A 12,195-nucleotide genomic window follows, 5' to 3' on the forward strand; every position below is an offset into this window, starting at 1 on the left:
CTCAAAGGACGTCGAGAAGCTGATGCACTTGCAAATGTGCACGATTGCCAGGGGTTCTGGTTCCACGGTACCCATGAGAGCTACAGGTCTCAGCTTTGCTGGGGGACTCTGGTCAGCCTCTGGGAAGTCTGGAAACCCACCTCCTGTGTTGCAAATTCTTCGGCGTCCGGCGGGAGCTTCGGAGATTCAGACCGGACAGATGCGTCTTTAGTGCCTGCCAAGCAGGGAAGTAACTCCTTTACTCCAAGGGAGATCCTTCAGTCAACTAGTCGTGTAGATCATCAAAGTTCCGGGATTTCTGTATCAGAGTTTCGTCCAGGTGTAATCTAAAGTCCTGTAGCCAGGAGTTCCTTTCTTATACACAAAAGGGGTTGGACATAATCTGGTGACCCACCTATGGGAGGGTCAGGAAAGAGGGGTGGCTACACCCATTTCCTTTGTCCAGTTTTGTGCCAGAGCAATGGCTGGTAGCCCTTGCAACCGGTTTGAGCTGGACTATGCACAGGGACACCAAATGTGCCCCCAGTGCAGACTTCAAAGCACTCATGGAGTGCTCCCACCCAGCTCTAATCCACTAAGGCCTGTCTGGGAGGTGATAACACCTCCCTGTGACAGGAAACCTATTGTTCAGGCCTCCCCTGCCGGAGTTTAGGTCAGCAGCAGGAGGCCAGAGTCGTGTCTATGGCTGCAGCATCCATTTTGTGATGCTAGGGCTCTGTTAGCTGGTACCGGGTATACCGGTGCTGTCATGTCTTTCCCTCTAGAAGGGTGGGACCATACTCTCACACCAGTTACTGGTGTGGGGGTATGATTCCAAGGTGTTTGACACCAAACACGACATGTTTCCATGCAGCAATCCCAAAGTTAGCATTTACCGTTTGGTTATAATGCACTTAAGAGTATATGGTCAGGCTGCATCACAGACAACCCCTGAGAAGAGATTCCAAAGGCTGCAGAGGGGCTCTTCTCATGCATGGGCACCCTCTCACATAAAACCAAGCACCCTGCCGTCAGGATTGATCAGGTGTGCCATAGGGGTGACTGATAGATTTATATGTGCAGGGATAGGGTGAGATATAGTGAACCTATATCTCAGTAAGGGGTGCATGCACCACCTTACCCAGGCTGCAGTTGTAGACCTGTGGTGTCATTTTGGGTGGCTTCCAAGGAGTGTCATAATACATGCTTCAGCCCCTGGTAGGCCTCTGGGGTACCTATGCCCTGGATACATAGTATACCATATACTAGGGACTCGCAAGGGTACCCCAGAATCCAATCTGGACTGTACCTAAAGTACATGCAATCAATTTAGAGAGGAAGCAGCTAGGCTGGGGTCCTGAATAGCTGGGCCCCAGCCAGACTAAAGTCGATAAACAGTGAAACACCAGCAAAAAGTGGGGGTAACCATAAGAAGCCGATCCTACTCTCCTACAGGTTCGGCAGCGGTCTTGCTACAAAATCAGCGCATTGTCACCACCGTGCCGATTGGAACAGACGCAGTGCCCTTCGATGGCGACGCAGTGCCGATCTGGTGACATTCCTATGTGGCTCACCGGCGAGGTGGGACACAACTGCAAGGCTCAACTTCAAAGCATCTAATCTACTGCATTGGAACCGATGCATCGTCCACACTGTGTAGAGAAGATCGATGAATCTTGTTGCTTTAGACCAGGAAAGTTACTTTATTCACCGGGGCCTGTGTGGGTCCTGTAGCCAGCCAGAATTCCATCTTGGTCGGCCTGAATTTTGACATAGTCCCAGTCCAGCACGACCTAAAGTAAGCTTTTTAGTGCTACTTGCTACTAAGCGCTTAACTGCATTTATTGCAAACAAATTCGGTATCTCAACTTCTACATATTGGGTTTTTGTCATTTTGATCTTGTTTTGTTCAGACTATATCAATCAATTTTTCTAACCTAGTGTGGAGTCTTTTTGTGATGTATTTACTGTGTTGTTGTATGAGTTATTGCAACAAATACCGTACATATTGCGTTCTAAGTTAAGCCTGCCTGCTCTGTGCCACGCTACCAAAGGGTGAATGCAGGATCATTTAGGGTGTGTTTGTGACTTGCCCGGACTATGGTTGTGGTCCCTGCTTGGACAGGGTGCATACCTCTGCCATCTAGAGACCCCATTTCTAACGTGGTGGTACTACCAAAATGTTAATGACATTAAATTCCTAATTCGGAGGGTGCAGAAATATCAGGTCCTTGAGGTCTAGAGATTGGCTAGATGTGGTGTTCTTTTGGGGAAATAATAGTGTTCTGGAAGGGTCTAGTGTCGGTGAAGTAACCTGGAGGTCTGAGTCTTGGCCCCAGCTGACCTGGCTCCTTGGCAGCTCAGTTTAGTTCGAGGAGCCTCGATTCACTATTTTTGAATCCAGGGTCCTTGACGATGAACCATCCCCTGGTGTTCAGCAGTTTATAAAACATTCGCTATAAATATTAATGGATGAATCCTAAAAGTGGTGGATTATCTGTTCTCTTACAATGTCTTTATATTTAACCCTGTTGTGTTTATTTTTCTAGACTGGAACACTCACAGAAGACGGGCTGGACTTGTGGGGAATCGTTCCTTCCGTAGGAAACACGTAAGTTTTTTACCACATTGTCTAATGGTCCAGAGTAGAGAACTGCCCTAACAGGAGAGGTGGTTGAACTGTCTGCCCCCCAGAGTAGAGGAAGGTCCTTGCAGGAGAGGAGGTTGGACTGTCTGCCTCCCAGAGTAGAGGAAGGTCCTTGCAGGAGAGGAGGTTGGACTGTCTGCCCCCCAGAGTAGAGGAAGGTCCTTGCAGGAGAGGAGGTTAGACTGTCTGCCCCCCAGAGTAGAGGAAGGTCCTTGCAGGAGAGGAGGTTGGACTGTCTGCCCCCCAGAGTAGAGGAAGGTCCTTGCAGGAGAGGAGGTTGGACTGTCTGCCCCCCAGAGTAGAGGAAGGTCCTTGCAGGAGAGGAGGTTGGACTGTCTGCCCCCCAGAGTAGAGGAAGGTCCTTGCAGGAGAGGAGGTTAGACTGTCTGCCCCCCAGAGTAGAGGAAGGTCCTTGCAGGAGAGGAGGTTGGACTGTCTGCCCCCCAGAGTAGAGGAAGGTCCTTGCAGGAGAGGAGGTTGGACTGTCTGCCCCCCAGAGTAGAGGAAGGTCCTTGCAGGAGAGGAGGTTGGACTGTCTGCCCCCCAGAGTAGAGGAAGGTCCTTGCAGGAGAGGTGGTTGAACTGTCTGCCCCCCATAGTAGAGGAAGGTCCTTGCAGGAGAGGTGGTTGAACTGTCTGCCCCCCAGAGTAGAGGAAGGTCCTTGCAGGAGAGGAGGTTGGACTGTCTGCCCCCCAGAGTAGTAGAGGAAGGTCCTTGCAGGAGAGGAGGTTGGACTGTCTGCCCCCCAGAGTAGAGGAAGGTACTTGCAGGAGAGGAGGTTGGACTGTCTGCCCCCCAGAGTAGAGGAAGGTCCTTGCAGGAGAGGTGGTTGAACTGTCTGCCCCCCAGAGTAGAGGAAGGTCCTTGCAGGAGAGGTGGTTGAACTGTCTGCCCCCCCAGAGTAGAGGAAGGTCCTTGCAGGAGAGGAGGTTGGACTGTCTGCCCCCCAGAGTAGAGGAAGGTCCTTGCAGGAGAGGAGGTTGAACTGTCTGCCCCCCAGAGTAGAGGAAGGTCCTTGCAGGAGAGGAGGTTAAATTGTTTGTCCACCAGAGTAGAGGAAGGTCCTTGCAGGAGAGGAGGTTGGACTGTCTGCCCCCCAGAGTAGAGGAAGGTCCTTGCAGGAGAGGAGGTTAAATTGTTTGTCCACCAGAGTAGAGGAAGGTCCTTGCAGGAGAGGAGGTTGGACTGTTTGCCCCCCAGAGTAGAGGAAGGTCCTTGCAGGAGAGGTGGTTGAACTGTCTGCCCCCCCCCCCCCGAGTAGAGGAAGGTCCTTGCAGGAGAGGAGGTTGGACTGTCTGCCCCCCAGAGTAGAGGAAGGTCCTTGCAGGAGAGGAGGTTGGACTGTCTGCCCCCCAGAGTAGAGGAAGGTCCTTGCAGGAGAGGAGGTTGGACTGTCTGCCCCCCAGAGTAGAGGAAGGTCCTTGCAGGAGAGGAGGTTGGACTGTCTGCCCCCCCAGAGTAGAGGAAGGTCCTTGCAGGAGAGGTGGTTGAACTGTCTGTCCCCCAGAGTAGAGGAAGGACCTTGCAGGAGAGGAGGTTGAATTGTTTGTCCACCAGAGTAGAGGAAGGTCCTTGCAGGAGAGGAGGTTAAATTGTTTGTCCACCAGAGTAGAGGAAGGTCCTTGCAGGAGAGGAGGTTGGACTGTCTGCCCCCCAGAGTAGAGGAAGGTCCTTGCAGGAGAGGTGGTTGAACTGTCTGCCCCCCCCCCCCCCAGAGTAGAGGAAGGTCCTTGCAGGAGAGGAGGTTGGACTGTCTGCCCCCCAGAGTAGAGGAAGGTCCTTGCAGGAGAGGAGGTTGAACTGTCTGCCCCCCAGAGTAGAGGAAGGTCCTTGCAGGAGAGGAGGTTGGACTGTCTGCCCCCCAGAGTAGAGGAAGGTCCTTGCAGGAGAGGAGGTTGGACTGTCTGCCCCCCAGAGTAGAGGAAGGTCCTTGCAGGAGAGGAGGTTGGACTGTCTGCCACCCCCAGAGTAGAGGAAGGTCCTTGCAGGAGAGGAGGTTGGACTGTCTGCCCCCCAGAGTAGAGGAAGGTCCTTGCAGGAGAGGAGGTTGGACTGTCTGCCCCCCAGAGTAGAGGAAGGTCCTTGCAGGAGAGGAGGTTGGACTGTCTGCCCCCCAGAGTAGAGGAAGGTCCTTGCAGGAGAGGAGGTTGGACTGTCTGCCCCCCAGAGTAGAGGAAGGTCCTTGCAGGAGAGGAGGTTGGACTGTCTGCCCCCCCAGAGTAGAGGAAGGTCCTTGCAGGAGAGGAGGTTGGACTGTCTGCCCCCCCAGAGTAGAGGAAGGTCCTTGCAGGAGAGGTGGTTGAACTGTCTGTCCCCCAGAGTAGAGGAAGGTCCTTGCAGGAGAGGAGGTTGGACTGTCTGCCCCCCCGAGTAGAGGAAGGTCCTTGCAGGAGAGGTGGTTGAACTGTCTGCCCCCCCCCCCCCCCCCGAGTAGAGGAAGGTCCTTGCAGGAGAGGAGGTTGGACTGTCTGCCCCCCCAGAGTAGAGGAAGGTCCTTGCAGGAGAGGAGGTTGGACTGTCTGCCCCCCAGAGTAGAGGAAGGTCCTTGCAGGAGAGGAGGTTGGACTGTCTGCCCCCCAGAGTAGAGGAAGGTCCTTGCAGGAGAGGAGGTTGGACTGTCTGCCCCCCAGAGTAGAGGAAGGTCCTTGCAGGAGAGGAGGTTGGACTGTCTGCCCCCCCCCCCCCCCGAGTAGAGGAAGGTCCTTGCAGGAGAGGAGCTTGGACTGTCTGCCCCCCAGAGTAGAGAAAGCCCTTAGCAGGAGAGGAGCTTGGACTGTCTGCCCCCCAGAGTAGAGAAAGCCCTTAGCAGGAGAGATGATTGAACAGACCGCCCACATCCACACATGCTTGCCGACATCTTACTGACGTCTTGTGGTTCCATTGCTTCAGGGGGCCTTGGCATCGGCCACTCCAGCATCACATTCTGTGGGTAACCACACAGGGGACATAGAGCGAAGTGTGGCAGGCTCTGTGTGGCCGGCCACGTCAAAGGTTAAAGATATCAAAAATCGCTTCCTTGCTTTGGGTTTTTGTGCCCACCTACAGCTTTGTAAGTGGACCGTGTCTCGCCAACCACCACCTTCAGACAAATAGTAGTTCTATAAAAAAAACTCATATTAAAGTTTTACAAGATATGACTGCAACTTTGACAGTTTCATTGTACTACATGACATTCCCAGGCAAGAGACACCTCAAACTCCATCAGGACATATTTGATGGACAAGAAACTGGCCAACCAGCACTTCCAGGGTTTACGTCCAATGTGTGGAGTCCATGTTGTGACCTTAGGTGTCAGCTGCCTGACTTCTCAGTGCATGCCAGGGCTTTTCCTGGGCTGAAGGGGGTAGAGGGACCGATCGGATGGGCACCAGACGCATCTCTGAGGCTTGTCCAAGAACCTAAAATAAAGCCGGTCACTTGTTTTTGCAACACGACTTAAATGAGGTATCCTGAGTATCGTGCAATGAGGGTACCTAGATTCAGTAATGGAATTAGGTGGTGGAGCGGTCTCTGTGTTAGGGCCCAAGTTGTTGCCCTCCCTGTCAGTCTTCCAGGACAGAGGAGAATTTTGTAAAGTTTCATAAGAACCTAAAAACTTACTTTTTTCTAACTAAGACAGTAAAATGCTTGTATGTAAGAAGTGCTGTGAGAATTTTGGCGCCATGACACCCATTAGGTTAGCTGTTTGTAGTTAATAAATATTGCTAGTCGTCATCAAGCGCAGTGAAGCAGAAAGCAAAACAAATCTCAAAAGTAAAGGGGCCACATTACGTACAGAGCTCTGCGGGCGCAACGTGCATGTGCACCCAGTTTTCAGCACCCCGGGGCACTATGGGGGGGGTTATGCGTCTACGGCCCCTGATGTGAAACTGGGTGGCCAGGGAGGGGTGCAGAAAACAGGCACACTTACCCATTGGATCCCCCTGTAATACAGGCTCAGCTTCCCATAGAGAGTGAAAATCTTGGGCAGATTGATTCCCTTCTCATGCCTCCCTCAGGGAACCAGAAGTCCCAGACACCACAAGCAGGCACTGCAAATCACCCTTTTCTTCACTTCTCTGATTAATAATAAGCCTGGGCGGTGAACTCCGCTTGTGAAATTTGCAGAGTTTTGCGCACTCCGCGGTATGCGGCGTTCCAAAAAAACTCCGCTCCGCATAGTGGAGTGTTTTTATTTTTTCTCTGCTCGCGCTAGTCAACATCAAGTTTGTGAGCACGAGTGAAGGAAGTGGCCCTTCGGGGCCACCCGGGTTACTGAAAACCACCTGCTATGCCTTCCCAAGTAATGAAGTCGGTCAGACAGTAGAGAATAAAAACAAGTATTTATTAGCAATACTCTGCTGAGGAGTCCAATCTGACCTGCACCCTAAGATGTCTGCTGACGGGCTGGTCCCTCAACAGTCTGCAATGCATTACCATTCTGTAATATCCTCAGTTCTTGTTAATATGTTCCCTTTCATTCTGTACCTAGCTGCTCAGCCAGTGTGAGTGTTCCGCGTAGAATGTTAGTGTGAGTGGGATGCTTGGGTGCCTGTGTGTGGGTAGACAGTTGGGAAGATGGGCTGAGCAGCTAGGAGGCTGCTCCTGGTGGGGCCTGTTCTGGGCTTGTTCTAGCTTGCTGTTACTTCTACTTATGGATTTAATAAACTGCATAAAATCATCTCGGCTATGTCTACTTCATCACCTGAACACGTGGGGCCAGCCCACTACACAATCCTCCAAGAACCCCCCAACCACGCCCACAGTGGAAAGCTACCGGCTTGGGCCGAGCGTGAAAAAAGAAGGCACAGAAAGATGGGCTGCCATCTGCTAGATGGGTACACACTATCAGTTTCCAGGTTGCCGTGCTGGGTCTCAGCGTCTTCTAACGTGGGAGCTATACATATGGAGAGGTATGCAAGGGCAGAATGGCCTATTCATTAGTACGTCTGAGTGAAGACAACCTTGAACAGAAAGAAAATAATAACTAAATAATGTTCGGCTGAAGCAAGCAAGACAAATAACGGGGCCTAGTTCAGATACAGCCTAATGGGGATTGTGAAATACAAAATGGAGTCATACTCGCTAACTGAAGCTTCGCGCATTGCAAGGGTAACTGAGTGGGTTGCATAACGTAAAAACAAATGAGATCTAATTTAGCCGAACACTGATAACCTACTGTGGCACGAAACAAGTATATAAGGAGACTGGGGTTTTTCAAACCTAACAGAGCGTGTAAAATCAACCTCTCTCCCAGCGAGATTTCTCAACACGGGCAGTCAGATTTCTCATTGCAAGTGGTCACGTCTGCTCACGTTGATAAAACGTCCGTTCGCATCGAGGAAGCTACCGCTCAAGTAAAAAATCTACTTTAGCGGCAGAAAGGAAGCAGCACCCGCTTGCGCTGTGGATGGTGCCATTCGCGATGATTGCACAGTGTGGACTAATACCCGGTGCTGAAAATCACCGCAAACGGCATTTATCCAACACACTCCGCAGCTTGCGGAGCTTTCCGCAACGCCGTGGAGATTTCTTTGCACTTCACGCACAGTGCAACTTCACGAACTCCGCCCAGGCTTAATTAATACTCCACATGAGTGATCTGGCAATTAAATACTACAACGTCATGTTATGCAAAACATGTTCTAAACCTTTCTATTCCCAGAATTATGATTGCATTTCCTTTTGAAAAAAGAGTTCTATTGTATGTTCATCTCCGTTCATGCCATCTGCGGCATTCAAGCATGCCCGCTCTCTTGAAATTCTAAGATGGCAGACTGGGGTGCGCCATGGTGAGCTGGCACCTGGCGCAGGCAGAGATGTTGCAAGATTAATGGCTGGTGACCGCTCATGTTTCCCTCTATTCTGAGACATTCTTTGAGGTATGCATTTGCTGTAGAGCGCTCTAGTACCAGGTGTTTATGGTACTTACTTTATTGACCTCAGAAAAATGAAAGACTGAGTAGCCCTGCCGGGATTCGAAACAGTGAACATGAGCTCCAAGGCCACCTGTGTAGAGGATGCATAAGTCCACCGAGGCACCAGACCCCAAGCGCCCTTCGGCCTCACAGTCACCAGTTTCCATCATGTTGCATTACAAAGATTTACTGCAGGGTCCATTGGCTGCAGGTAAAGCTAAAAAGCAGCTCCTGAAAATGTTTTAAAGTTCATCAAAGTGCCAGAACTTCAAAAATCGCGCACAGTGCGGAGGACGGGAGCGGATCGTCCTGCACACAGCTGTTGAATATTCCTCTCTCGAGTCAGTCGCAAGGGAAGATCTTAGTAAGTTTATTTATTTTTGTGTGATAAGGAGAGTACTTTACTTGTGTGGGATTTGGAGCCTTTCCTGTCACCGGTGACAGCCCCAGCCACACAAGTTGGGTACAGTTTGTATCACAAGGAGTGTGGGAATGCTGGGTGCTAGCACTTTTGTGGCTCTCCACAGATTCTGGAACTTTCCCTCACAGAAATGTGTGGTGAATGTGTGTCTTTAGAAAAAGTTTGACGTTTGCAGGGCATTCTGGGTAAGAAAAGGTAGTCATACAGACACAGGTCAAATAGCCCTGGACTCCCCTGGGTGTCTACTTTTTAAAAGTGTCTGGCTTCGGCATGTTTCTGCTGCTGCTGATTGAGTCCAGACTCGAATGCTGCAGCGACCCTTGTCCTCTCTAGAATGTGTCAGTTTTCAAGACAAACTTTTTGATGTCTCCATGTTGCTTTTCTGGGCCTTTCCTGTCACAGGCGATTGGCCCAGCCACACAAGTGGGGTACAGTTTTCATCAGGCAAAATGAGGGAACAGAGAGGAGAGGAGTTGGCCTAACGGCTAGGGCGGCCGACCTCGAATCTGGGGAACTGGGTTCGAGTCACGGCAATGACGCTGAAGATCCTGTGATTCTGGGCAAATCACTTAATCTCTCCGTGCCTAACAAAAATTAATGTGTCCTCATGTAACACAACTGGTGCTATGTAAAGCGCTCTGATACCAGATACTGGGTCAAGTTTGTGCTATATAAAACTCTTTTAAAAACAGTAGAACTTGTCATTTGAATTTTCTCCATTTTTTTTTTTAATCCAAATTTAAGCCAGCGTATAAGAAACGCACATTTTGAAAAATGTCTTCTGAATTCCATGATGGCATGGGTAACCCCAAATTCAGAAGTGTACAAATCACCACTGTTTCTGAAATCAGTTTCTTGTGCACATATCAAACATGCAAAGGTTTCATTCATACCCATTTTCATTCATTACATTTTGCAGTGTGAACTGCTGCATGGTCAGTACACAGGATGGGGCCTAACAGCTAGAGTGGTTGACCTCAAAGCTTGGGAACTGGGTTCGAGTCTCGGCAGGGACGCTCAACCTCCTGTGATTCTGGGCAAATCACTCAACCCCCGTGCCTAACAAAAAGGAATATGTCCTTGTGTAATGCAACTGGTGCTCATGTAAAGCGCTCCGATACCTTCGGGTCGAATTTGCGCTCTATAACCCACTCCTTCCCCAAAATACCAGACTGCATCACAGTCTATAGCGCTGCAGGTGCCTTCGGCTACCGCTTATTTTTAGGCAAACACTATATAAGCCAGGGACCGTAAGGGCCGGACAGATGGAACAGTAGATGAGGTTTCTAAATCGGCTGTTGGGGCAAACATTTACTGATGGAGACGTTGTCACCGATTTCTATTTTTTCCTATTTTTTTTTATTTTTTATTTCATTTGAGCGACTAGTGTCTTTGAGAAAACCATGAGCGATCCACAGGAATGACCGGCTGCAGAATTCAAAATGTTGTCTCTTTTTTAGGAATGTTTAGATGTTTAGAATGTTTGGCTTCACCCATACGTTTCAAACTGGGTTTTCCACAAACTGTAAGAAGGTAGAGTCCATTTAATCAATAAAAAGGATTACCAATAATTCAAAAACGCTGGTTAAAAATAGATTTTTAGGTACAACTCTGCCTGTTCCTGAAAGCCGGGAAGATGGTGATATCAGCACAGCAAACTTTTTTGTTTCTGCCACTTTTGGGGAAAATAATACTTTCTAAACCAGAACATCTTTTCCCCATTTTTTTAAAAAAAATGCTAGATTTTGGCAGTTTTCTCTCTCCCCTCCATATGAATCCAAAAACGCTGGGTAACTTTAGAACCCCCAAAATGCGGGGAAACCACTGAAACCTGTCCGTGATCCCTTTAGTGTTTCAAACAAAAGTTAGGAATCATGAAGTGCAAAGTGCCTTGAAACAGCAACAAAGGCGCTTAGCGTTGGTGGTGGAGCTGCCCCAGCACCCAAGGGGTTAAGGGTCCCCCCAACTGGTGGCCATTGAGATGATGAAATCAGGAGACAGATGGCAGGGGGTGAGACGGGACCATGCACCGTCCTCGCCCCCCACCTGAATCTAAGAGTGGGACATCTTACCCTGGTCCTGAAGGGAAGTAAGACTTGTTTCTCTGTCGCTGCCCACTTGGACTGCACGCTTCCCTCTGAGCAGCAAGCGGCATGCGCTCTGCTGAGCACTAAGGAGTAACAGATCATTGGTAGTAAGCGCGCTATTAAACACCTTAATAAATAAATGTTGTGATGCAGAACTTAAAATGTTTGCAAGACCATTGTTTATGAAATTCTCAACCAAAAGCGTCAACTTGTGACAGACCTTTTGCTGTTCTCCCGAATAGTTTCCAGAATGTTCTCATGGTGAACGCCAGCTTTACACTGCCCTGGGGACCACTTCTTGGCGCCATGGCTACCTGCCACTCGCTCATAGTTCTCGAAGGCAAAGTTCAGGGCGATCCGCTGGACCTGAAGATGTTCGAGGCCACTGGCTGGGTAAGATGCTCCGCATCACTGCGTTGGTGAGATGTTTAATGGTACGGCAAGTTGGGCAAGATATTTGATGTCGCTGATTGGATGTACGATTGTCAACATCACTGGTTGGGTGCGATGTCAACATCACTGGTTGGGTGTGATGCCAACATCACTGGTTGGGTGTGATGCCAACATCACTGGTTGGGTGTGATGCCAGCATCGCTGGTTGGGTGTGATGCCAGCATCGCTGGTTGGGTGTGATGCCAGCATCGCTGGTTGGGTGTGATGCCAGCGTCGCTGGTTGGGTGTGATGCCAGCGTCGCTGGTTGGGTGTGATGCCAACATCACTGGTTGGGTCTGATGCCAACACCACTGGTTGGGTCTGATGCCAACACCACTGGTTGGGTGTGATGCCAACACCACTGGTTGGGTGTGATGCCAACATCGCTGGTTGGGTGTGATGCCAACATCACTGGTTGGGTGTGATGCCAACGTCACTGGTTGGGTCTGATGCCAACATCACTGGTTGGGTCTGATGCCAACATCACTGGTTGGGTCTGATGCCAACATCACTGGTTGGGTCTGATGCCAACATCACTGGTTGGGTGTGATGCCAACACCACTGTTGGGTGTGATGCCAACATCACTGCCTTGGTAAGATGTTTAATGGCACGGAAAGTTAGGCAAGATATTTGATGTAGGTGATTGGATGTACGATTGTCAACATCATTGGTTGGGTGTGATGTCAAGTGTCACTATTTGGGTGTGATGTCCAGTGCCACTGGTTGGGT

General features: G+C 50.0%; 1 protein-coding gene across 1 annotated transcript in view; it reads left to right on the top strand.

The window, feature by feature from the left end:
* Window positions 1-12,195, top strand: part of LOC146788628 (putative cation-transporting ATPase 13A4) — a 633,494-nt gene that overhangs the window by 408,966 nt on the left and 212,333 nt on the right. Inside the window, exons 13-14 of the mRNA XM_085635802.1 lie at window positions 2,529-2,590; window positions 11,275-11,425. Coding sequence (XP_085491928.1) covers window positions 2,529-2,590; window positions 11,275-11,425 — 213 coding nt within the window. The remainder of the gene's footprint in view (window positions 1-2,528; window positions 2,591-11,274; window positions 11,426-12,195) is intronic.

Source organism: Triturus cristatus, chromosome 11 (genome assembly GCF_964204655.1).
Source record: "Triturus cristatus chromosome 11, aTriCri1.1, whole genome shotgun sequence".
In the NCBI taxonomy this organism is placed as follows: domain Eukaryota; kingdom Metazoa; phylum Chordata; class Amphibia; order Caudata; family Salamandridae; genus Triturus; species Triturus cristatus.